At 37.9% G+C, this 27268-nt stretch overlaps 1 protein-coding gene across 2 annotated transcripts; it reads right to left on the minus strand.

Annotated features, from left to right (window-relative positions):
- Nucleotides 1–1072: 1072 nt before the first annotated feature.
- LOC135632020 (conserved oligomeric Golgi complex subunit 2-like) lies at nucleotides 1073–18151 on the minus strand. Of its 2 annotated transcripts, XM_065140290.1 has the most exons (12): nucleotides 17631–18150; nucleotides 16688–16894; nucleotides 15200–15536; nucleotides 14709–14870; nucleotides 14286–14385; nucleotides 13993–14196; nucleotides 13802–13916; nucleotides 12104–12304; nucleotides 10635–10736; nucleotides 2502–2624; nucleotides 2279–2413; nucleotides 1073–1323 (listed from the first exon to the last, which is right to left on the minus strand). In XM_065140290.1, exons 1-12 carry the CDS (start codon nucleotides 18081–18083, stop codon nucleotides 1210–1212), a joined length of 2253 nt encoding a protein of 750 aa, XP_064996362.1. In that variant the 5' UTR covers nucleotides 18084–18150; the 3' UTR covers nucleotides 1073–1209. The 2 variants fall into 2 exon arrangements, with proteins under 2 accessions (XP_064996362.1, XP_064996363.1); XM_065140291.1 differs by lacking the exon at nucleotides 10635–10736 and having other exon boundaries at nucleotides 17631–18151.
- Nucleotides 18152–27268: the final 9117 nt, after the last annotated feature.

Below are 27268 nucleotides of genomic sequence, written 5' to 3' on the forward strand. Positions count from 1 at the left end.
GCCATGTCGATTGTCGAAGGACCTCAATCCACCATCCACCTGTTTTCTTACAAATAACGTCATATTGATGGAAATATATTTGTCTTATTTTCTCAAATAATTCTTCAAAATATTTATGAAAAGATTTTTTTTTACTCTTAAATAATGCTTCAAGAAGTTTGCCTTATTTTTGTGTTTCCGTCGATAAAACTGACGTCGTTAAAATAAATAAACCTACATGTTTCACATTGAGAGATGTCAATACAACTTTTTAAAATATAAAGATCCAAACACTAAACATAACTAACTACAACAAATAATATATAAGTAAATATAAGGTGTGTTTCTATAGACTCTCGATAACTCGCTCCAATCGTTAGGTTAGGGACGAAGTGTTTAAGATCGATAATAAAAATGATAGAAAAGACTAAGCTTTTGGCATGATGTAGTAACTCTGATTTATACTGATCCACATTTAAAATAACACATACTGCTCATGGAAATATATTTGTCTTATTTTCTCAAATAATGCTTAAAATATTTATGAAAATAATTTTGAAATTCTCTATTCGTATCACATGTAGTAGATCAGATAACATTCCATACAATAATATATCTTTTTTGGATGGATAATTCCACTATTAGTTTGGTGATTTAAGGATTATATAAGGTTATAAAATGAGCTTATTAAATAAGCATGTCCACAACCGTGATTATAATCTTACCATAAAGTCAAATTTTGATCACAACAAAATCCTTCCCAGCAAAGCTAACACACACCTAAAAGTATATCGTATAAGATCTCAATCTCTCGACATATGATAGGTGAACCTGATACTTTATCACCAAATTAATTTTTTTTTTTGTATAAACCCTTAGAATTCTTTCAGAAAAACCCATCACTATAGATATACTTGATTGTTTGAAATAATAGACACTCAAATTTATAGTCGATATATTTGACAACCGCTAAATGTTTGTAACGAGGTATACAACTTAGATCCTGGATTCTAGTATCATGTAACAAAACACGATCTCACAAAATTTGGGAAGAAGGGGAAGGGGAAACAAAAAAGAAAAACAGAAAGAAACATTGGAAACACAAAGCTCTAATAGTTTTGTATTTAGAGAGTGAATTACTTAAGCCACAGGTCTTACTTTTGGCTACGTATGTAGCATCCGAGTTTGATGTGAACTATGCAGTGCTTGAATGAAAAAATTAAGTTTACTTCATAAAGTTATTTGTGATTGTCTGTCTTCTGGAGCAACACACTGCCACAAAGAACGATATGCCGATATCTCGGATGCTTCGATCCCCATAGCAGAAAGATTGCGGCCGTACTCCTGAAACCAATGCGGTCAAAGAGGAAGCACCACATTAGAGAAGTTCAACTGGTGCAACATAAAGATGTACTAATCAAAGATTACAATAGTTCAGAGGGGAAAATTATAATTGACCAATTGACTATCCTCTGTATGATGACAGAACATGTTTCAAGTACTTCACAACAGCTGGTCTATGCTGAGGCTGAAACTTTGGATGGAAAATTGTTAACAACTGGAATGTACATGTACTATTTTAGAATCTAATTGCTTAAAAAATGCATCACAAGATCATTACAAGAAAATGTTATTATCTTTACAGTTAGCAGTAGTTGTATGCCCATGTAGCACAAGTATGGCCAAGTTTGGTAGGTTTTGTCCATAGCACAAAGTATGCCCATGTAGCACCATGAGTAAAGGTTTTTTCCATAACTCTTTTTGGTAGTTGCTAACCTTTTACTTCAACCATACTATCAGTAGCACCATAACTTTTTCAATAATCATTTATTTCTAATTGTGTTTCAACCATACTATCAGTCTCAAATGATTATGTTTTTAAGTTGTATTTATCTAATTCTTAGAATTTATCTGAACTACACTCTCATCAATCAGAACAACATAATAAGTTATTAATAAACCATGTTAAACTTCATACTGGTTAGGTCTAGTAAGTTTAATTAGTTTAAGCAAGCAAAAAATTCAAGGCTGACCTTTCTATAAGCTCACCATTATCAGAAGTCTTTCAAAAACTGGACACAACAAGAGGCCACTATGCATCTAGCCTCAATCTACCCCCTTACACCGGCCAGCATAAGATTAAATCATTTCCCATTCTTAGTCAAAGCAGCCATTCTACAGCTATAAACCTCAATCTAAAGTTACTTCTACCATGAGCCCCAGATTTACATTAGTTCATATCCTACTGGAGAAATATTACTTTATATTACTGGAGGTTACTAAGCACATGTTCTGTCACCTGAACATCAAGAAATAACTGCATGCAGATCTTCTCTGTGTCAGAAATATTATTATCCACGGAATCAGAAGTTGCTCCAACTCGTCGTTGTGCACCTTGGCGTAACCTCAATAAAGAAGACTCTGTTTTCCTTGCCTGTCATGCAAACCAATCAAGCATGATTTACTGATCTGGAGAGATGAGAACACAAAATACCCAAAGGATAAAGGTCTTGACAACTTACCACGTTAACAGTATCAGCTGCTAGTTCATAGTAACGAGTAGTGATTTTTTCAGTCACGCCATGCAGAAGTTCATTCCGAGCATCTTTCATTAAAAGTTTAATATGCTCCCCATCAAGGAATGCCTGTATACAAAAGCTTACTCATGGTCATGAACCATTTGAATAGAAATGAAACAAAGCAGGAGATAATAAGATTCCAGCAAAACAAAAGAAAATATTAAAATGTAATATGCATGTCAAAATTAACCAATAATCATCAAAGATAAATTTGCTGCTTTTTCTTGCATAAAAGGTCCAAATGCTTATTATGCTTATTTCATGTTCTCTAGAATGCCCATGACCCCACAATGTGCCTAAATATGAGAGCAAAAAACTGACAGAAAATAAGTGAGGATAATTTTCCATTATGAAGGACCTTTCTGTTAGCTCCAATCAAATTCCAGATCTCCCACTTACAAGGTGACCTATTGAGCATGACAAAAGCACAATTGACAAGAAACAATGCACAAGTTTAAAAAAAATGATAAAGAAATCTGAAAAGTTAAAACAGATCTATAATAAAAAAGAATCACGAAGTTTGCTCTCCACCTAACTATAAAATCAGGCCAAAACAAGGTTCAAATGGTAATTGAAGTTGCAAAAGAAAATTAAAACTGACTTTATAAGAGCAAAACCTATAGGTCCAGGTCACCCTAAGGCTTACCAACTAGGATATACAAAGTTTGTTGGTCTTATTCCCTTAAAATGTTGTGTATGTTGTGTGTAATACTGTGATGCCTGTATCAGTCAATAGAGATTAGTGACACTGAGTTTGATATTTCAGCTAAACAGTATATGTTTATTATTTTTTTCTCTCAATTATATACACTACTTAAAATGCTATCCATGTAGGTTTGTAGCAGGTATTGCCAGACCTTTCTTTGGAACAATATGCTCAAGTATGGAATGAGAAGGTAGAACAACCCCTTCAGCCATTCATGAAAGGAGTATATCAGGATTTTCTATTTTTAGAGACTCTCGAATCTATTTTTGCCTTTTTTTTCAGTAGTTATTTATTATGAATCCATTCAATATCCAAGGTCCTACTAGGATATATTAAGAATAATATTTAGAGAATTCTAAAAGTCATTCTCATAAGGATTTTGAGAAGTGATGAGGCTTTCAAAATAGAATATTTTTTTTCTCTCACAACCCTGTATATATGAATGCTATGTTGCTCTTGAGGCAAATGATTGATCTTATTTTTCTATTGAACAATAAAGTTTGATTCAAAGTTTTGAATCTTGAGACTGATACATATCAATCCCCCACTGGACTGGTACCACACCAGAAAACTGACCAAAGTGCCATCCAATACCAACCAGTAAAACCTGAGAATAAAATGATACGAAAATGGTGACAAAGAAGAGAAGAAATTTAAAAAACACAGGGAAAGAGATGCATCTAAGTTATCTTCTTTTACTGTTCCACATCCTCCTTTACACTTCTTCTTTCTTCTCCATCGTTATTCTTCTTAAAGAATAAACTAGTCCAACACTAAAGTTTCAGAACAGAAGCGCTAATTTACAGGTATCTAGGACAAATTCACAGGGTATTTTTCTATTCAATTTAGTCATGATTAGAGAAATGCATCCAGGATAGGGGGCAATGTTAATCTTCCTCCCATGATCACTTAATTCAAGTAATATCCTAGTGCGTAAACACAAAATTTCACTACCCACCTTGCTCCTGCCTTAATATCTTCAGTGAAGACACCATAAAACCACATCTACTATGGCCAAAGCTGCTCCCGACTCAATTTAAAGGACTCGGTGAATCCCGTATGTGACACCTATTTTCATTAGTATCTATCAAAGAAAAGCAAGAAGCAGATACTGGAATATCCAAGATTTTACATTCATCTGGCAAAAAAATATTCCTCAAAAATCAAACTAATGGTGAAGAAATCTAAAAAGGAACTAAGTACAATTAAAAAAATATATCCTTAAGAAGCAAGATTGTGACCATATAATTAAATGTTCTGTACGTGTCCGTCCGCAAAGGCCAACCTCCCCGAAACCTCCTATGGTCCCTCGGGACGTACAAAAGAGAAAACGGGTTAGAGAAAGCACCTCACTCGAGATCCACAAGCAATCATTTTAGTAAATACTTCATAACCAATGCAAATTACAAACAGACTTTACAAGCTCTGAACGGTCGCATAACAAAGAGTTCAAATAGTCCACTACAAACCGAAAGAAAATGAGGCTGCTAAGCCCACTGCCAGCCCTTTACATGCTGTGCAAAGCATGAAAAAACCAAAAGACACGGACATACATAAGCATTACGTCGAACACCCCATTTACAATTTTGTCCGTGACATTTTCCCCCACTTATTCCTTCGACATTCTCGTCGAAGCCTTTGCCGACGTTGCAACTCCTTGTCTTTGCTGAGTCTTCAATCTTCTGCTCCAGCTGCAATGCGCCTCTTGGCTCCCAATTGCTCTCCATTGTTGTTGTTGAGTAGTCGAAATTTTAATCCGCCATGCTGCTTCAACTCACCAATGACTCTGACTCTATTGTGGGGTTGACTGAGTTATGTTGATCCTTGTTAGTTCATGCGGATCCTTTAGATGAAGGAAAAAACCATCCTTAGTATGCGTCAGTCCCTTAAATGCCTCATGTCGCTTGAATTGGGTGGATGTCTGTTGGAGCTTTAACGAGCATCGTCTCGCAAACTTTTAAAGTTTTTTGGGTCCTTCCTCCACAAAATTTGCCCATCGACTCTTCATTCACTTAGTTGTCACCAAAGATTGAAATATCATACCGTACCGGAGTTTCGATATTCGCTCAGTACAGTACAGTACTATATACCGAGCAGTATACCGTTCGGTATATATATATATATATATATATATATATATATATATATATATATATATAAGTAAAAAAAAAATTATATATTTATATATAAAAGTAAAAAAGAATTTTTTGGCAACGTTGCCGAGGCGACGCGACGTCGCCTTTACCCGCCTGGGGAGAAAGAGGCGACGTCGCATATTTATATAATATATATTATAATAAATATATTATATATAATATATATAATACCACTCGGTACAAGCGGTATTATTCAAAATTGTAATCCTTGGTTGTCACTTCCAAGTAGGTTCGCATGACTTCCGCTTTCGATTAGCATTCTGTTGAGAAATGAAGCGGATAATCTACTCTCAATAGCATTGATCACCATTGGTGAGGATTTGACAACTATTATCTTCGATTTGGTTTCTTCGAAAGGACTTTGAACATGTGCAAAGCTCCTTTGCTTGATAGATAAGAGACTTAGGGTACTCGGTTTCGCCTGTTCTCTTAAGAGTTAAGGCAAAGTTACTTGACTTCGCCCGCCTCCTCGAGGGTTGTACTCTATGCATCGAACTTGTTACTGGCCTTCACCTGCTCTTTGCTCATACTTCCGAAGCACTTGAAGTGTTTGCACTCCTTGCGTTGAGTTAGCTACTGTGATTCAACTTCCCAATGCCATCGAACTTCTGAAATGCAAGAAGGTTTCACCCCAACTTGGAGTAAGTCTCTAATGTTTTGGTCGCCTCTGGGATTGTACCGTCTTCTCCATCAACCCAACCGCCTACTCCACTGAGTACTACCTACTTCGTTCCTTGGTCGTGCACTCTTACATCGACCCGAAGTCCTCCACTTTCGGCTATCTTGATGAGAAGCTCGTTGGCACTGGTCTTATGAAGTTCCCTGGCCTCTACCCTTCAGCCTTGTCTCGGTACTTGGAGTTTGCCTCTGCATTCTCCACCTCCTCGGATCCTTTCACAACCAAGCGCTCTCCCCCCATGAGCAAGGGATCGATGACTTCACGGAAGTCCCGCCTCTACGGTACTATGGCGCTGCCATGCCCATGGCCCTACTATTCGTCGCCTCACATTTGCATCCCTTTCTTCGCAATCGGTCTTACGAAGTTCCCTGGCCTCTGCCCTTTAGCCTTGTCTCGGTACTTGGAGTTTGCCTCTGTATTCTCCACCTCCTCGGACCCTTTCACGACTAAGCGCTCTCCCCCCATGAGAGCAAGGGATCGATGACTTCACGAAAGTCTAGCCTCTACGGTACTATGGCGTTGTCATGCCCATGGCCCTACTATCCGTCGCCTCACATCTGCATCCCTTTCTTCGCAATCGGTAGACCTGTCTCTGTGGCACTCTTCCGAGTCCGCCTCAATTCTAACCGATGTTTGGTTTTGGGTAGCTAAGTCCCTCTAGACTCGTCGTCGCCTCGTCGCCCCTTTCGACCCCCTGCTTCAACATCTCTGTGTTCTCCAAGCAGTTCCCCTTGGTCGATGGAAAGACAGACTGCAACTCCTATGCATGGCCTCTGCCATCATGTTACAGGGTTCGCACCGATTCTGTTCTCCTTAGCTTCCTTGGTAGTAACGTTCGCTTACTCGACCTGGTCCTCTGACTTGCTGGGCTCCCTTAAGCGAATATGGGCTTTGGAGCAGTCCAACTTTTCAATCGCTCTGATCATACCTCTACATGATCAAGTCCCTCCCATGGGACTTACTGATACTTGCATTCGAACTTTTCGCTCGGTGGTACACAATCCCCATATGCTAATGACCAAGGCTTTCATCCGATACAAAATTCGATGCACACACGGAAGACCCGCCTCTGCAGTACCATGGCTTTCACTCCTTGAATCCATAGCCCTTCTTGTAGTTGTGTTGTTTACCGAAGTGGAGCTCCCAATAGCTCCCGATCATACCTCCGTATGATATAGTCCCTCACAGGACTAGATTCGTGTGTATCGCATTGCCACAAACTATTCCACTACGATCCGTTGCACTATATCGCCTCCTGGTGACATCTCCATTGCATTCTGATTCTTGTGGGATAAACTCGGATTGTGATCCCTCCATATATGGCCTCTGCCAACACATTGCAAGGCCTCTTCCACTTTTGATTGTGTTCGCTCCTTTGGCAATCGACCTTCGTCCACCCGCTCTCGGGTCACACTTGGACGAAACACCGCTCTAAGACAGTCCATCGTCTAGTAGCTCCCGAAGTCCATCATCGGATTGGTGCACCATTGTTTGGATCTTCGGCCTCTGCCCCTACCAGCACAATCTCTGCTACGCACCGCATCCTTCATGACAACTTGAATGACAACACTATGGCATATTCTTTAAGAATACACGCCTCCGTGTCCTCTTGCCTCGTACCAAGGTCTTCTGAACCCAACTTCGCCTCCGTAAGTTGAGTCGCCTTAGTTCCTCGGTTAAATGCTTCTCTGAGGTAAGGTGTATGTGCCTTGAAGCTCCCTTCGTCTTTGGCACCATACAGGATGAGCCCGCTCCATCATAATGAGGGACCCATGGAACGACATGATCCCGCTCTTGCCTCTGCAAGAGTTCATGTCTTTGACCTCTATTCAAGGAAAGCTCTGTGCCTCCGCTCCATGTTTCATTTTCTATGCTAGCTCCTTTCATGCGGCTTGGGTACTTCGCCAAGTTACACCCAAGTTGCTCCGCTCCTCGATTTGCATTGAGTTGATGATGGTCCTCACGCCCACCATTCCACGGGTCAGCCCTCCATTGAGTCTGATCTCCATATCGACTCCAAGTGTGTCTTCATTTGTGTTGCCTTGGATCGCTCCCCCACTTAATCTTGCAATGCATCCCCACAATGCATTACCTCAAGCGAGATCATACGACAACTCCTCGCCGCTCGCTCGGTTCGTTGAGCTTTGTGAAGTTATTTTTGAGGTACTCCTCAACATGTGCGGTCCGTTGCACATGGTTCTCCCTCTTGTCACAGACAAAATTCTAAACAGGATGTTTGATGTAATGCTTATGTATATTTGTGTCGTTTGGTTTGTTCATGCTTTGCACAACATGTAGAGGGACGGTCGAAGGCTTAACAACCCCATTTTAGTTAGGTTTGGTGGCTTTTTTAGGCTTGTAAATAAAGGTTGTGTCATGTGGACACTTGTGAGAGATATTCAGTTTGTAGTGGACCATTTTGACCCTTTGTCATTCAGAGCTTATAAAGTCTGTTTGTAATTTGCATTGGCTATAAAGTGTTTTCGAAAATGTTTGCTCGTGGATCCTGAGTAAGGCGCTTTCTCTAACCCGTTTTCTCTTTTGTAAGTCCTAAGGGACCATGGGAGGTTTCGGAGAGGCTGACCTTTACGGACGGACACGCAAGGGTGCCGCACGACTTAGGCAAAACCAACTAAGTTCGTGACACTCTGGAGAGTCGGGACTTATCCCTCCTGGATATCTATCCTGTTGAAGCAACTTCTCTCTTCGCTTCTTTCTCTTTGAAAGTTTCGGATACCATTATCCCCTTGGACTACTCCGTCTTGCTGAACAAATTGTGCATTGTTCTGCCTCTTGCAAACGCACTTGCTAGATTGCGACTCCACATCAATACAACCCCCGCTGCACCCCTCAAGGCCTAGCAACATGCTAAACTCGCTGAACACTTCAGCCTCCTACGGATGTATCCTTCTCATACTAAAAAGAAAGTTTCAATGCTCCATGGCGCCGAGTTTCGGTCGCCTTGGGATGGCCAGAAACACTCCATCGTTCGCATACAATCGTTTGCATGAGTATCAAATTCTTCGAGTTAGCAATTCCCCTCACCTCTGTAAACTTTGCACAACTCTTTCGGTCGCTGAACAACTCATTCCACCTTACATGGTCTCATCCTTTACCAAGCGCCTCGCTTGCCTTGAGCACCATCAAGTATGGTTGCCATTGTTGAGCCGTAGCTCAAACTCAGCCATCCTAACCTTTATGCGCTATGCATTCTTCCCAGCTTGCTTGTCCTAGTGGTGCCTCTTGCACGAAGGGTTGGCCATTCCTCTGAATACTAATCTCAGATGTCCGCTCCTCTAAGCGACTCATTTTCCCTACATCTCCATACAAGTTTTCCCCCAAACGGTCGCGCGTGCTGGCTGCCCTCAATGTAGCCCCGCTAGGTCCCCCACGTTTGCATACCAAGTGTTTCTATGAGTGCTTGTCTCGCTCTGATACCATCTGTCACGAACTTAGCTGGTTTTGCCTAAGTCATGCAGCACCCTTGCATGTCCATCCACAAAGGTCAGCCTCCCCGAAACATCCTATGGTCCCTTAGGACCTACAAAAGAGAAAACGGGTTAGAGAAAGCACCTCACTCGGGATCCACAAGCAATCATTTCAGTAAACACTTCATAGCCAATGCAAATTACAAACAGACTTTACAAGTTCTAAATGGTCGCACAACAAAGGGTCAAAATGGTCCACTATAGAGCGAAAGAAAATGAGGCTACTAAGCCTACTGCTAGCCCTTTACATGCTGTGTAAAGCATTAACAAATCAAAAGACACAGACATACATAAGCATTACGTCAAACACCCCATTTACAATTTTGTCTGTGACACAATGTTGCCCTGCAACATGTCACCACACATAAAACCTGCCCATGATTTCCTATAAATTATTTCCTCTATTATATTATAAACACATTAAGTATATATACCAATCATATTATATATATTATCATAATTTATTCACATTAATCAAGGTAGGGGAAACTAATATATTCAGCTGTGTGGATTAGGATTGTATGTCTTGTCAACCAGATTAAGGACAAAGCAGGAGTTATAAGTAAAACCTGCCCCCCTTGTATGCATCCTGTGCAATTCCAATAACAATGCTATTGCAAATTTACATGCTCAGTGCTTTCTGATGATTCTACCCGGCATTAATTTTTTTAATAATATAAAGAGAAACAATGAAATTACAGACAACAAGTTCAACAAATATTATTGCTTTGTTGAGTGTAATATCAGCATACGCAAACAAAACACAAGCATATTAGTCTCCATCAGAAAGTTGTATACCAACAGAGTTGTATATGCATGTGTATTGCAATTGGCCATGCAAAGAGTATACATATGTATTGCAATTTTCTAATCACATAGAAGTACCAGAAATAATATTGAATAAAATATTAGGAAATTTTGTTAGAGACAATCTTTTATGCCACCAGACCAGAGGTTTCTCGCACATGAAAAGATTGAAGTGCCAACAGGACATGGCAACCAGTTTGAGTAACATAAGAAGAAGAAGAAGAAGAAATGATTACACACCTTTAGTGGCCTCAAGATCAGTGATACATATTGTGAAGGTATCACAGGAAGTTTATTAGTCAGCCTATATGTTGCAGTGACTCCTTTCAGCTGCCTTAAGTCCTACCAATGAAATAAATAAGGTGGATTAGTATCAAACTAGCAATTGTGATTTACCAACAGATCAACTTGGAAAATCATTGTTAATAGTCCAGAAGTCTGAATATCACTACTTATAATCTTTTGCAAGAAATAATCAAATGAAATATATATCAAGCCAACAAAATGACTGCATGTTCAAGAATAGTATTGTGCTTTCTATATTATAAATTGTCTTATATTGCATGTGACATTTTCAAAAGGAAAAGGCATAATGTTTTTGAAGGGATTATTTTTACATTGACATCATACAATCGGCTGTGTAAATTGATTTGATTGAATATTTGCATTTAATAGATATTTTGGCTATAATTTGTACCACTAGAGCAAGATTAGACACCCTCCTTTTCCTTTTTGTTGTTCTTTTAGGCAAAAAAACCTGAAGAAGCTTACATCCTTGATATTATCAACAATTTTCAGACACCAATAAGACCACTTCTTTGGATATTTTGAGAAATGATCTCCCTTATAAGAGTTAAATAATGCTAGATTCCTTATCGCAGGATAGATACCTTGATCAATAAATGATAAAATATTCTTAAGAAAACCTTCCTAGCATCTAAACTCATGTCATCCGTTTATCGCCACCATGTCATAGCTTCACATGTTAAATTTGGCTTCAAGAAGCTCCAGGTTGGATCATCTGCAGATCCCAAGTTAGACAAAGCAATGTCATCATAACATAGCATCGACAGATTACCTTTCGCCTTTGCTTTTTGAAAATATTACTGCATTAGCAATGTAATGTCCTTCCAGCCTTTTCTTACATCCATAATCTTTGAGAACCATTTAGAAATACAATCGGATAAATGGAATATGCCTTGTGTTATCATTTAGAAAGATTTTGGAAGTTCCTCTCTCTTATTGAAGTGCACGAACTAAATTTCAAGTTAGCCCCTTGTTACATATTGTGAACGCAAACAATGCTTCTCAACTCCTAAGAAGCCCATCAAATAAATACAAGGATATATAGTGTGCACAGGCACTAAAACATACACAAACATGCACACATGGTAATGTGTATCTATGTATATATTATCATGTAACTGAATCAGGTACACACATAAACAGATAACTTAATACACCAGATTTGCTTATTACATATGTCCTTGGCTTTTACACATGTTTGATTGCCCAAATTTCCAAATTATCTACTAGCATATAAGTTCATGTATTATGGCCTCCAGAAGATATCAGAAACAAAAGCACAGTGATTGGTAGAGATTCAACACATTAATAACAATAGTATCTATTATGTGCAACAAGGACTTGTCATAGCAATAATCTCCTCCATTTGCAAATATTTTGATATGATTACTTATATGATTTACCTCCACAGATTTCTCAACTATAGCCTCAACCATTGTATCCATTATGGCAGGTAATAGATCCTCCAAATTTTTTCCAGCTTGCAATATGCTTTGTCTTACAAGATCAACTACTTCATCCGAGCATGACCCAAGAACTTGAATCACTTGTCCAAGAAAGACACCAGAAAGCTCGCTTCCCAGAAAAGTCACATCATGCATTACCTGCAAAAGAAGCACAATGTGAATACACATCTATAAAAAGATAAATTTTCCAATTAAACTTAAAAAATATAGCAGATATGAGATTATCCAACTCATAAAAGTGTTCACACCCTTTTTTTATTTTTTTATATATTAATGTACCAAAAATATGAATGATACAGTAATATATCACTTCAACATCAAAAAATTCTTAGCCATGATTATCCGTGTCACTTTCTGCAGGTTCTTGCCAAGGTCAACAACCACATGTTGCACTCTGTAGATGCATAGCTGGTGCAAATATAGTGGTGGAAAATGATTCTTTTGCAAGATAAGTGAGCTACTCTCTAGTGGATCCTCTAATGATGGCATTGATTGTGGTTGAACTGCAATGCAAAGTGATGATGGAATGTTCAGATTTTGTGCTATGAGTGAACTGAGATTCCTCAATTTCTGTCCACAGGAACCTAATAAGTAGAGGACCAAACCATGTTAGCTCAAGCACTGAGCCACTTGACACAACAATTTTTTGGCAGGAGAGCAGAAGTACAGATGTAGGTTCTTTCTTGCCAAGAATTAAGCCACTAGAAAAAAGGGCTAGCAACAGATTTCATGTCAGTTCTCAAGAAGCATACATGGCCCACTGATGCAAGGATCTCAATTCTACACTAATTTATACTATGTTAACCTGATTCCCTCACTATATGACTCAAATATAAGTAAATTTGATGATATAGTTGTACATGATCCGCATCTCTTTTATGCAAATTTTCTTTATATCCTGGTATTTTGCCCCACCATCAACTCCCAAATGAAAGATCTAGATAAAATGCATATGGCAAGATCAAATATTGTTGAGGCACCAGACAAAGAATAAACTCCAAGATAACTGTCACCCTGCATAGTTAAAACAATCCAAAATGATAGAGACCTAGACAACATCTTGCATGAGTTCATTTGAGAATTGAAACCTACAAACTCTGATATCCCATCAACTGATTTGTAGACCTTATTCAAATTAAAGTTGTGACTCCAATAAATTAATAATATACCCATTCTCCAAGAAGAATGAAGATTCCTTATCTAATGTCTAAATTCGAGGACCTTATATCCACTTTGACCTGAAGTAATGCCATATTGCTGCATATGAGCATGTCATCTTATTTTCCTGATTTCAAATTCAATTTTTGAATATCCAATCCCAAGTTTGAAGAGCATTAGCTAATTGAGAACCATCTCAAACTTCAGAAGAACACATATCAACATAGTTCTTCGGCGAACAAATTTTGGGTGTCCCCTTGCACTAATAGAGGTAAATGTGAGGGACAGGTCTGTGTCCCAGAACACAATAGTTGGAAATGTAGATCTCTGAGAATCTACCTATCAAGATCCAATGTCAAGCAAAAAGCCATAAGTTACCACTGGAAGTTAATTATGCAAAATTTAGAAGACCTGTATCGATGAAAATTGTGAGAAGAAGAATTAAAATTGAAACATGGATTATATTTGTAGTCTTACATAAATAAAATCTTCTACTTGTGCAGAAATAGACCATTCAGAATTCTGCACAGGCCTTGAGCTAGCACTACGTGCTTTGCGAGCAGACAAACCATGAGATAGCCAAGACGAGTACCTGCTTGCGTGCTCAAAAATATACATAAGAGGGAAAAAAAGAAGTGAAATCATATAGTCACATGGAACAGGCTAACCTTGAAACAAGTTGCAATGTTAAGCGTAGAAACTTGTCCGAGTGAGAAAGAATAAGAACATCATCACTCCAGCAAGATTTCAAGCTTTCCATCAATGTAATACTCTGCTTCATTGTCAACTTATGGGGTTTCCCTTGAATATCAACAGGGTTAATTGAAGAGGCCATAAGGGCAGAATCAAGTGCACCAGCAATTTCCTGAAATCTGATAGAAAGAAACCACTAAATATAAGCTAGGCCAAAGTTCTTTTTAAATCCCACAAACACAGGTACTCAGAAATCATGTTTAGGTACCTCAAGGAGAAATAGACACCAACATTCCACTGTCGTATGAAGTCCATATACACAACTTCTGAACGAAATTTAACTACAGCAGATCTAGATGGGCAGTAACCTAGCATATTACAAAGAAAATATGGTCAAATAGCATGAACAAAAAAAAGTTTGAAAAGGCTATTTTTTGAATAGTATGAAATAAAGGATGTGCTAGTTAAATTGCATATGAAGATATTTAAAAATTTAAAACAACATGAGGAAACTGAGACAAGCAAAAACTAAACATGATAGGATCTACAGAATAGCAAATCAGCTTAATGACTTGACTTAACGGCGTATACTTCAAAGAGTCCTTTTAACTCCAACCAAAATGGCAATGAACTTGAGAATTTCACAAAAAATGAATTATGAGAACTTATAACTCCAGGATGGAATCTGTACCCTCAAGAATGGCAAGAAAACCAAGGCTTGACTTGTAGTTCTTCAAAAATTCTGCTGGCCTTCCAGGAGAGAATGCCCCTGGTTTCCCCTTTTGAATAGCAATAAGGACCTCTTTAAGCACTGAATTGGCCAGGAAATCAAAAACATGGAAACCTGAATTTGCTGAAATCACAAAACAATATTGAATAAGACGATAAAACACTGAACTATAAATAAATTAAAATTATATTGCTTATATAACATGTCATGTAAAACCAAGGTTTGCCGTATAGCTCGGTACGGGCGACCTATACCGATCAGATGGGGGACTGGTGCAAGTGATACATCAATACACCACCATGTACCATGTGTTGATATGGCTCGATACAACTCAATATGTATCATACTAATAGCTGGTCAGTATGCCGGTTCGGACTGATAAAACGAACAATGTGCAAAATTACTATAAACAATTTTCATGTAAAACTACTATAAATTAATTTCTTAAAAACCTGTTGAAGATATCTCCAGCAAAAATTTGCAATCCTTCTCAATGCATTGCATAATCTTCTGATAATCATGCTCAAGTTCATCTGAGGAAGCACCACCAACTGTTTGCAAGTGGTCATGAGGAATAATTTGCTGAATCAGGGGAGACACAATGGTTTTTCGGAAAAGCTCTTCGGCAGCTGAGGTGTTATCAATAGCAGCAAACGCACGCAAGCAATTGTAGATTGCCTTTGCATCTCGATTTTCCAGGCCATCCACAAAACAATTGCCTAAACTACCATCCAACATCAGTGTAGCATTTTGGATCCTCTTCTCCATGTTCTCGATGAAGGGGAGATTCTGTACTGCCATAATTTAAAGCAGAAGTAAGTGACTACATAACTTTCCACAGAAAATGATATGAACTATATCAATGTTGTCATAAGAAGACAACTAGGCAATCTCCAGCCTAGGCAGGCCAACCAACGACTGAAGTACCTAGATGGGACCTAGACAGCTATCTCAGGCTTGCTTTTTCTCATACGTGGCAGATCATTAATTTATTAGCAAAAGTAAAATTTATCATTTTGAATTATCATAAATTAGTTGTTCTTCTTTATAAAAAAATTACAAGTTCAATTATTTGCTTTACATAATACACGATAATCATCAACAACATTGAGTAGCCGAGTTTGTCAAATCATTTTTAGTATGCTTCTTTTTATCTATGGTACTAGACAATTATCTTAAAGGTAGAAATATGCTTTTAAATTTTGGTTCTACTTTTATTCATGCATCTTCAAAAGGATCTTTCAGCAAACACCTAGAAATGGAACATTCAAGCTAACATTAAACAAGTCTTAGGACTTCAATTGGAACAACCAATGCGAAAGTGAAACTATGGACAATAAGAACACCATCTTGTAAAACTTAATGCAACATAACTGAATATAACATATCATACGTCTCATGAGAAATTACGAATAACTAAAAATAGTTTCATTAATATTTATACTTATATATTTATTATTCTTGAGAGGATAATAAAATATACATCAGAACAAACAACATTCTATATGTTTACATCCATCTCTTATAACTTAGCTAACAAGCTATCAATCTTACAACTCAACCAAGAAACATTCATCTTATGAGCAAACAGCAAACAACAACATCACCTAAATGGTGTAGAAGAAAACATTAGCACAAACATTCTTCATAGCCAATTTCCAATTTGAAATAATGAATATACCAGTATCTGCAGATGTATTATTAGTACTCTCAGTAATGATTGACATTCTTACATTTTCTACTGGTTTGTAAATTTTGTCATGTTTTAAGTTTCTTAAAAGTTGTGCTTTTCTATTTTATCAATATTCATTTACCATCAAGCAGATAAAAAATTTGCAACAACTTCTACTCCCTATGCTAAAAACACCATTAAAGTAAAGCACATATTGAAAAGATAAACAAAATCAACAATATGAAACTAAATTGAAAGACTATGTAACCTTTGCATGACTAGTGTAAAATTTAAGCCGATTCATCTCACTGGCAATTCTTTCCAAGAGAATGCTTTGATCCTCTCTAAGATTTGACCCAATTTCGACATTCTGTATGGAATTAGCATTGGTTAAGGAACCTTTCTCACTAGACACTGTGTCTGGACTTGACTGATTAGAGTGAGTAGTTGGTAATTCCTTGATAAGTTTCTCAACCTGCAAAAGAGAATACTTGATATTTCATTCATACTCTCAAACAAGAGAACATGGTAAAAGTTCACAAAACACTGAAATTCCATACTATAATCAAACAACAAGAATAGACATCTCATGGAAGCAGTATGCAGAGACAACATAGTCCATGCAGAAAAGAAATTATATGATAGCAAAACTTGAATGAAAATTCAGTAGTACAGTTACAGGCTAGGAACAAGGTACTCAGTGAAAAACAGGTTACAAGATCTTCAGAAATGAAAGCAGATAATTATTCTGATCCTTATTGGCGAGGCTCAAACCAAAGACCACTGGCAAAAGTTTAGGCGGACACAACTACAGAATGATAAATAGTCCACAACCAGAGCTCTGAAATACTATAAGACAGATCAAACAGAGTTCAATAAGGTGTCCTCACACTGATCTACAACTGGTCCACCAGGAAATCACTCTCAAGAATGCATAGGAATTTACTTATATTGACATGTAAAAATGCAACAGTGTGTCAAGGGCAGCCGAAATATAGAATTTTGATCAATTACATAGGATCAACGTCAGAGTTCAATCAGGCTTTAATTTCTATAAAAATAATCTTGACATACAACCTATTCTAAAATCTGCACTATAACGTTAATCCTGTCAGATAATTCAAATGTACAAATAGACAATTCAAAGATTACCCAGAAGACGATATCGACAGTAACAAGAACAAGGTAGAAAGGCTCGAGTTCAGGGTCACCTTGGAGACCACGTGGAAGGTGTCAAGAAGCAGCTGGAGGATCTCCCTTGCAGCCGACGCCTCAGACCGCTGGCGAAGGCCGCTGCGGATGGCGACGAGGGCGGCGTCCACGACGGCACGGAAAGAAGCTACCTTATCGCGGAATTCGACGAGCGGGGCGCGCATGCGGCCGGCAGCCGCGTCGACGTCGACGAGGCGGGTGCTGAGGCCGACGAAGTCGGCGTAGTCGCGGTTAATGAGGTCGACGAGCTCGGCCTTGAGGTCGGCGAGGTGGGATCGGAGCTCCGCGGCAAGGCTCTCGAGGGGGACGAAGGAGCGGAGGTCGGCGACGTAGGACTCGGGTACGAAGTCGGGGCGGAGGAAGGAGGAGGACTTGAACCAGGGGGGTTTCGCGTCGATGGGGTCGCCGAAGAGGTCCGTCGCCGGGGATCGTGGCGTCACAAGGTCCGTCATGGTTGGCTTCGAAGACCTCTCTCGCTGGTCTGGATCTGGATCTGCGCGATTTGGTTTGGGGGCCAGGAAGAAGAGGGGAACGGGCGATCGAACGAGTTGTACCGTCTCAGTGTGCCCGGATCCGATCCAGGAACCGGATCCGTTAAAGAAGAAGATGACGTGGATTTTATTTTCTTTTTGTGGGTTTATGCGTTTGAAAATACCGTTTTCATTTTATAAAAATAATAATAGACGCTGGTTAGATTTCATATATCGTTGATAAAAAATAATAATTATATCATTTCCTCGTAAGGGTTATACATTTATATCGTTGATAAAATCTCAATTAATATCATCTACAATAAAAAGTGACTAAGTTGTATTTTAATTTTTTTTCAAAATAAACATATTACATACGAGGAGATATTTTGGGATACGTCATATGCTTCAAATACTTTATTATTTTAAATGAATGTAGCATGTATAATGAAAACATGATGGATGCATAAAAATACTTTGAAATATATTATCTGTATCAAGCGCTTCAAATTTTTTTAAGTCTTGGATAACATTTTGTATGCAAATTAAACATTTTAGGATGTGTCGAGTACTTTGGATGCATTTTATTCGGAATAAATCTATCACACACAAACAAGATATTTTGGTGTGTTTTAGATGATTTTTTTATAAGGTACTTTGGGGTGTGTTAGGTGTTTCAAATGCATTTGTACTCTAGGCAAATGCATCATGTACAAAAGGAATACTTTGAGATTCATTAGGCATTTTACATGCTTTTCTATCCTAGGTAAATATATCGTGCATATTTGAGGTAAGTTGGGTGCTATAAGCATAATAAATAAATGAATATATATATATATATATATATATATATGTATATATAATATCCTTTAGCATAAAGCATGAACTAATATGGTGGTAAATAGATTTATTTATAACCAAAAGGTATTATGTTTGAACTTTTGTTAGTGTAGAAGTTCTCTTTTGTTCTAAGAAAAAATAAGAAAAAATGTATAATGCACGTGGGCCAAATCTTCTCACAAGCCTAAGAGTTGGCTGGTCTAGCCTTACTCATCTTAGTCAAGCTAGACTTGATCCAGCTTAGTCAAGCATTAGGCCCATGTGAGCTCTGAATTAGTCGAGCCAAATTGACTTGAGTTAAGTTGATCGGGTCAAAAAGAAGAGGAGTAACCTTACGAAGGGAGAAAACTCTACAATGAGAGTTATCTTGAGGACAATTGAAAGGCAATTTCTAGTTGAAGATGTCTTGAAGGTATAATCAAATTTAAATAATCATCTTAAAGAGGTGGTCGTCTTTGCAATTGTCTTGATTATATAACTATCTCAAAGATGACTAACGTAAAGGAATGATTTTCTAACAATGCAACCAGCTTAGAGAGTGACCATTTTGAAGATGTGATCAACTTGAGGAAATTATCAATGCTAAGAGATCAAATTATTATCAGCTTGACCGAGCGAGGGTGTGAACATCTTTTAATTTTAGAATGTGTTATAATATTTAGCATACATTACCCATAGAGATAACTAGATATCATGAAATTGTGAAGGTTAAAGTTATATAGATTACTTATCTTTTTGTCACTTCTTAATAGCATCCTTTTTTTTTCTCTAACATAAGTGTAATTCAAATATGCCATATATGTCGATTCACCTTTTGCAGTAATTCAAATATGACATCGAAGGCTTCTTGTTAGTAACCAGAAGAATCGTGAGAGTCTTATACCATTGATAAATACATGGATCATCATGCATGAGTGCTAATTGACTACTTGCTATGTCTCATTATTGAACCTCGTAACATAGTCGATTAGGAACTCATTCTCACCTTATCAAACAGTTAGCAATGTCATTATAGACTTCTTCGAGAGTGTTGATTGTTGACGATGTGGGGCTCAAATTCTTCGGGTGTTGCCTTGTCAAAATTATCCTCACTTTATTGATTAGGTTTAACAAAGGGACCACATAAGTGACCATAATAAATACTAATCTCCGGCTATAGTCAGTGATACTCTAAATGGTGTCGAACCTAGGAAAAGAAGTTGAAGGAGCATTGAGGGAGGAGGCAATTAAGGCCATAATTAAGTAGGTCCCCACTTCGATGATGGGGGAGGCACTTGAAGCTACTGTGATCAAGACCTCTATGATTATCAAGAGGGCTATGGGCACCAAATCCTCAAGACGTCTAAAGCAATTCCTATGGAGGACACCCTTCAAGTGATAAAGGTGCTCGAGCAAAATACATATTTATCAAGAGTCTTATCCTTTTTTTATTTCTAAATATTATATGTACAAGCGATCCCGACAAAAATTTAAATATTTTTATCTAATAAAATATAACTTTTCCTTCACAAGAATTAGTGTTTATATTGGACTCTTCTTAAACTCAAATATCCTTTATATATAATATTTTCTAAGATATACAATGTTTTAAGTTCTTAGAATATCCAAGTCCCTCAAATTTAGAGTCGATAAGTTTTAGGTCAGACTTCTTCTAAGACATGATAGGATCCCTCTTAAAGCAAGTTTTCCTAAAGAGCAAGTAGGATCAATGACATCGGTCTTACGCAAGACCAAGTTCCCCAAATTTAGGAGTCGATGTCAGATCTTATGATTATAGTGCTTGAAAGTTAAGTGTAAAAAATGAGCCCTTTCTCAAGTATCATCAATTAGGTTAAGGTTTACCTAAAGTCTTTAATCTAACATCTCCTCATTATAGTATGAGGTTTTGATTGTTAAGAGGATGATTCCTAGTGAGATGATGGCCTTAATTTTATAAACAAGACAAATGAGATTCCTTGATCCAAGACCTTAGAGTGGTTCGATGGCTCCAGAGGATGCTCGAAAGTTCATCTACCCAAGCTTCATTAGTCATGATCAGTTGCTTTTTCAATTCTTCTAAGATGACTTAGTTACTTAATTATGTTTAGTCATTCAATCGAACATACACCATGGAACTAAATTATAAAGATATATCAAAGAAGTCATAATTAAAAAAAAATTATTAAACTACATGTCATTATTAGTGCCGAAGACAATTGAAAAGTCGAATCGAGAAATTATGCTCTTTCATATGAACCCCTAACTTATCTTTTGTTGAATCTCGGATTTTGATGATGAAGTCAATTGATGGGTTAATTGATCTAATCCATATTATTGAGTTAAGTATGCAGGATTAACTACGATAGCTTGAAGACATAAAGCAAGTTTACCGGAGTCAAGTTCGATGGGTGTTTGAGAGTCCGCCGAAAGTCCGAAGAATTATCGGAAGTGCTACCGGAACCAACCGAGAAAGAATCGAGGACTTGCCGAAGTTTTTGGAAGTCCGCTGGAAAGATCATCGGAGGTTTGCGAAGATCACCAAGAAGGTTTGGATACTTGCCAAAGAATTGTTGAACTCGCCACAAAACCAGGAGCCTATTGGGAGTCCGTCGGAAGAAATTCGAGGGTGTATTGGAAGTCCGCCAAAAGTTCGCCCGAAAGCTCGCCGGAAGGAAACTCGACATTGCCGGTTAAAAATTTGCTTAGGGCTATGTCTTAATTTCATAGTTTACATATAATTTGGGTTAGGATTAAGGATTAACCCTATAACCCGATTACGGGTCAATTGGGCTCGAGTTTGGACTGGTTTGAGCCAAGTTTAGAGCCCAACTAGTGAGCTGGAATAGTCCAAGCAGTGGCACCGCCCAGAACCCGAGAGGTCTAGCGGTGGCACCGCCAGTACACTGTTAATGTCAGATACAAATAAGCGGTGGCACCGTCAGCACCGGGAAACCCAAAAGTAATTCAAATTTGGAGCCCAAATTTGAATCCTCTTGGGGTCTATAAATACCCATTAATTCTCAGTAGAGAATATACCTTTTTGAGAAGTTAAAAATTGAGAAAAAGCTTTAGCAAAGTCTTGTTTTCAGTAGCTTAAGTGTTCACCTCCCTTTTTCTCTTTAAAAAATCTATAAGAGTGTGAACCACTTGTAAAATGGTTGTAAGAGGGGTATTTGGCCCTTCCCCTTCAAAGTGATTTGCTAGTAGAAGTTGGGAGCCTCATCGAAGAAGGCTTCGCAAGTGGATGTAGGTCATTTGACCAAACCACTTTACATTATGGTGTTCCTTGAATGTCTAAGTGTTTTAGATGAACCCTAACCTATCTTTTGCTAGTCACAGGTGCCCTACAAGTCAATCACGTGAGTTATGACATGTGTGACATGATACATATTCTTTTTACTTATTATTATTTATTGATATTTTTTTCACTTTATATTACCTACTGCATATATTCTGACGTATATGGATCTATGTAATGAGAATAGGATCGTGATGAGATCACGATAATGAGATTGATTCGCCTTTAAACACATACCATAAATAATCTTAGTCATATGTTACTCGAGAGGGACATCGAGATAACCAAACAGACTGGTATATTGTATACCTATTTATATGATAGAGGCGATCAGTCTCACAGTTGCTCGTGTGGGGACATTAAGAATACTGTATAGGTGCTCATTGGAGAATAAGTTCATTGATCGATCCGCTTACGGAATATTAGATAGTTCATGATACCTTATTATCAAACAATGATTTTGTCATCACAGTAGTTTATTTACTCATTAGACTTGAGAAACCAAGAATATCCTATTTGAGTACTCCACTCTTTGATACCGGACTTATAGGTTTGAAAGTTTTAAATCTAGCACAGTTGGTCATCGGGAGTGGTAGCCAACCTTCCGAGGTAATTGAGTATCGATAGAGGATCATCCGCTCTTGGTGTCATGAGAAGAAAATCCTATGTGTTCTTACTCAAGAAAATCCCTAGCTATGGTTATTCGGATTGAGAGAAAAAGAGTTATCCGAGAGAATCAGATTAGAGCGAGACTCGAGTAGATTCCATATGGATTTGACAATACCATATCCGGTATATGGTCTCTGGGATATTAGACGGATAAGGGATTCTAGATACATGATAACTAAGGACAGATAGATCTAATAGATTAGATCCATTTATATCGTCTGGGATCTACCGCATAGTAGCTTAGTACGACCGTAGTCGATGAGTGAATTATTATGGAGATAATAATTTACTGAGCTCGAAAGAGTTTTGACAGGTATAACTCACAGCCAGCTTGATATTGAGCCTAGAGGATCACACACATATAGTAGGTGTTACAACGAGTACAAATTTAGATATGAGATATCTGTTGAAGCTCCTATCTTATTAGATATCCAGTAAGTTCCCGAATTATTCGATTTTATGGATATGAGCCAATAAGAGCCAATGAGAGATTATTGGGTAGTTGGATAGAGATTCAATACCCAATATGACAGAATCCATTAGAGTTAAGTTTATAAGGACGTCTATAAGTAGGAGAGAACCAAATTGCCATAGGCTAGACCATTTTTTGCTACCACCTCCTATACTCCTCTCTCCCTCTCCTCCTCAGCCAACAGCCCCAATTTGAGGCATGTGGATAGTAAGAAGGGCTAGTCTTTTCTTGATCACATGGTGTGCATGGAAAGGAGGATTATGCAGTGATTTGAGAAGCATCTTTACTACGCCAATCATGTGGATCACTACTGGAGAGGAGGACAGTTGACCTCTTTCATCCTCTCCCGTAGATCTATGAGTTTTTAGGGATATACGATCTTTTATGTAACATCTTTTACGTATGCACAGTTTTTTATTTTACAGATTTTTGCACATCAATCTTTGTACGACGATAAGAAACTTTTTTTGTAAAAATATCTAAGAATTTTATTTTCTGTTTATCCACTATGCATGTGATGTTGCCCCAGGTTTCTTAACAATTGTAACGAAGGTAGGTTGCTTATACGAAAGATTGGTTTTTGAATGATGTGTTATGTTGAATCGCGTAGAATTATTTTTGCATGATTATTGTGATCTTTTATCATAGTTTTCAAATCTAGACTGCACCCTTTTTCTCTATTATATTTTAGAGAGAGCTTTTGACATTCAAATTATTAACGCAAAAGGGGGAGAAAGGGCAACAACTGTTACTGCCCTATGGATTGGCTGAAGGCTGCTTGCAGCCTTGGCCGAGAGCACACCTTGCTACTCTTGACCTAGCCAAAAGTAGCAAGGATGAGAGCAGTAGAGGTCCTCTCGGCCTAAGGGTTGGTAGCCTCTTCCTAGCTGCAAGGGGTAGCCTTGGCGACCAGGGTTTCTTGATCATAGGGGCAGCCCTAGAGGCTAGGATTCCTAGCCGCATGGGGCAAGCAAGTGGCCAGGAAACCTGGCCACGCATACTTGCCCTATAACTAGGGTTTCTTTGCTGTAGGGGAGTCCCTAGCGGCTAGGGTTATCTAGCAGCATAAGGGACTACTTGCCATGTAGGGCACCCTATGGTAGGGTTCCCAAAATACTGTATATAATTAATTAAATAATTTAATTAATTATTATTATCTAGTAGTCCTACATGGTATTGTGTATATGTGATGTGTGATGTGTGATGTGGACGGATGATCATAGACCATGATGTGTATGTATATGTGATGTGATTATTGTTATTATTAGGGCTTGTGAGCCTCCATTTTTTTCTTATTTATTATCAGGCCTACGTGCTTGTGATTATATTGTAATTAACACGACGGGAGTGTGGAGGTGACAGTGGGACCCTTGAGGCCGAGATGGATAATCATGATGTATTGAGATACACTGAGATGCCAATAGAACCGATGAAGATGAGATAGACAATCACAGGGCATAGAGATGTGTCGATGCATACATAAATCGTGATGTTAGTAATTGGGGCCACTAGTTCAAGTTTAATCACATTAGGCTATGGTTTATGATCATCTGATGTGATTATTCATATGGTGTAATTGACTATACACATATTAGATATGTATATATATTTACATGCGATGTAGATATATATTAAATATGTTTGTGTATGACATGTCATATTAGGAGATCGAATCAAAATCCCCTTTATTAAAAATATTAAATCGATAAGCTTGAGACAATTAGATTGTCCCATATGACCTTCTATTATTATAGGGAGAAATCAATTTCTAACGTAAGTTGAGTCGGTCGAGTCCCTCGAGACTCACCTATATTGTCATTCGAGTTCTTGCCTATGACATAGAGATATCACCGGTGATCTGAGGATGTTGTATGCTTGGTCGAGTCCCTCGAGGACATATCATCGAATTAGACTCATCTTGTATTGATTATGATGACTTAACCAAACATCATGATTGGTCAAATTCCTCAAGACCATGATGGTTCAGAAGCCAAACAAGACAAGAATTATAAAGAGTTGTGATCGGCAAGAGTTGTCAACCTTTTGGGCTTAGTATGATTGTTCGAGTTCCACGAGGTTACACTAAGACATCCATTATATTTTGATCCCCACTAGAGATCTGTCAAGGGTCTTCGATTCACATACCGGAGGGAGTTGTTTATTTTTATAAAACTTACATATTATTTATTTCTACTACATCTTTATTTTTAAAAAATATCACTTTCAAATCACTTACATAACATACTTAATGGCAATTACCTTATTAGTCTAAACTATACGAATTGACTCTATAACCTGAGAATCGTTCTCACGGTAGAGAAAATAGTGTATTTCCTTAACATAGTAATGCTCACACTTGAGGAAAGGATAAATGAGGATGAGATCGCTCATTACATGAAGTATATAGATGACTCCACTCTTGTTCAGTATTACATGTTAGGCTCTATGACTCCCGAGTTACAGAGACAACATGAAAAAAAAGATGTCAAATCCATTCTCTTGCATCTTTGCAAATTGTTTGAGGAATAGAGAAGAACTCAACGACATGAGATATCGAAGAGTCTCTTCTATACCGGGATGACTAAGGGGACACAAATTCAGAACTATGCCCTTAAGATGATTGAATGAATGGAGAAGCTCATGGATGTAGGAATAGTCCTAAAGGATAATGAGAAGCTCACGTGAGTTATAACATGTGTGACATGATACATATTCTTTTTACTTATTATTATTTATTGATATTTTTTTCACTTTATATTACCTACTGCATATATTCTGACGTATATGGATCTATGTAATGAGAATAGGATCGTGATGAGATCACGATAATGAGATTGATTCGCCTTTAAACACAAACCCTAAATAATCTTAGTCATATGTTACTCGAGAGGGACATCGAGATAACCAAATAAACTGGTATATTGTATACCTATTTATATGATAGAGGCGATCAGTCTCACAGTTGCTCGTGTGGGGACATTAAGAATACTGTATTGGTGCTCATTGGAGAATAAGTTCATTGATCGATCCGCTTACGGAATATTAGATAGTTCATGATACCTTATTATCAAACAATGATTTTGTCATCACAGTAGTTTATTTACTCATTAGACTTGAGATACCAAGAATATCCTGTTTGAGTACTCCACTCTTTGATACCGGACTTATAGGTTTGAAAGTTTTAAATCTAGCACAGTTGGTTATCGGGAGTGGTAGCCAACCTTACGAGGTAATTGAGTATCGATAGAGGATCATCCGCTCTTGGTGTCATGAGAAGAAAATCCTATGTGTTCTTACTCAAGAAAATCCCTAGCTATAGTTATTCGGATTGAGAGAAAAAGAGTTATCCGAGAGAATCAGATTAGAGCGAGACTCGAGTAGATTCCATATGGATTTGACAATACCATATCCGGTATATGGTCTCTGGGATATTAGACGGATAAGGGATTCTAGATACATGATAACTAAGGACAGATAGATCTAATAGATTAGATCCATTTATATCGTCTGGGATCTACCGCATAGTAGCTTAGTACGACCGTAGTCGATGAGTGAATTATTATGGAGATAATAATTTACTGAGCTCGAAAGAGTTTTGACAGGTATAACTCACAGCCAGCTTGATATTGAGCCTAAAGGATCACACACATATAGTAGGTATTGCAACGAGTACAAATGTAGATATGAGATATCTGTTGAAGCTCCTATCTTATTAGATATCCAGTAAGCTCCTGAATTATTCGATTTTATGGATATGAGCCAATAAGAGCCAATGAGAGATTATTGGGTAGTTGGATAGAGATTCAATACCCAATATGACAGAATCCATTAGAGTTAATTTTATAAGGACGTCTATACATAGGAGAGAACCAAATTGCCATAGGCTAGACCATTTTTTGCTACCACCTC

The sequence above is a fragment of the Musa acuminata genome, chromosome BXJ3-2, assembly GCF_036884655.1.
Source record: "Musa acuminata AAA Group cultivar baxijiao chromosome BXJ3-2, Cavendish_Baxijiao_AAA, whole genome shotgun sequence".
NCBI classification, from domain to species: domain Eukaryota; kingdom Viridiplantae; phylum Streptophyta; class Magnoliopsida; order Zingiberales; family Musaceae; genus Musa; species Musa acuminata.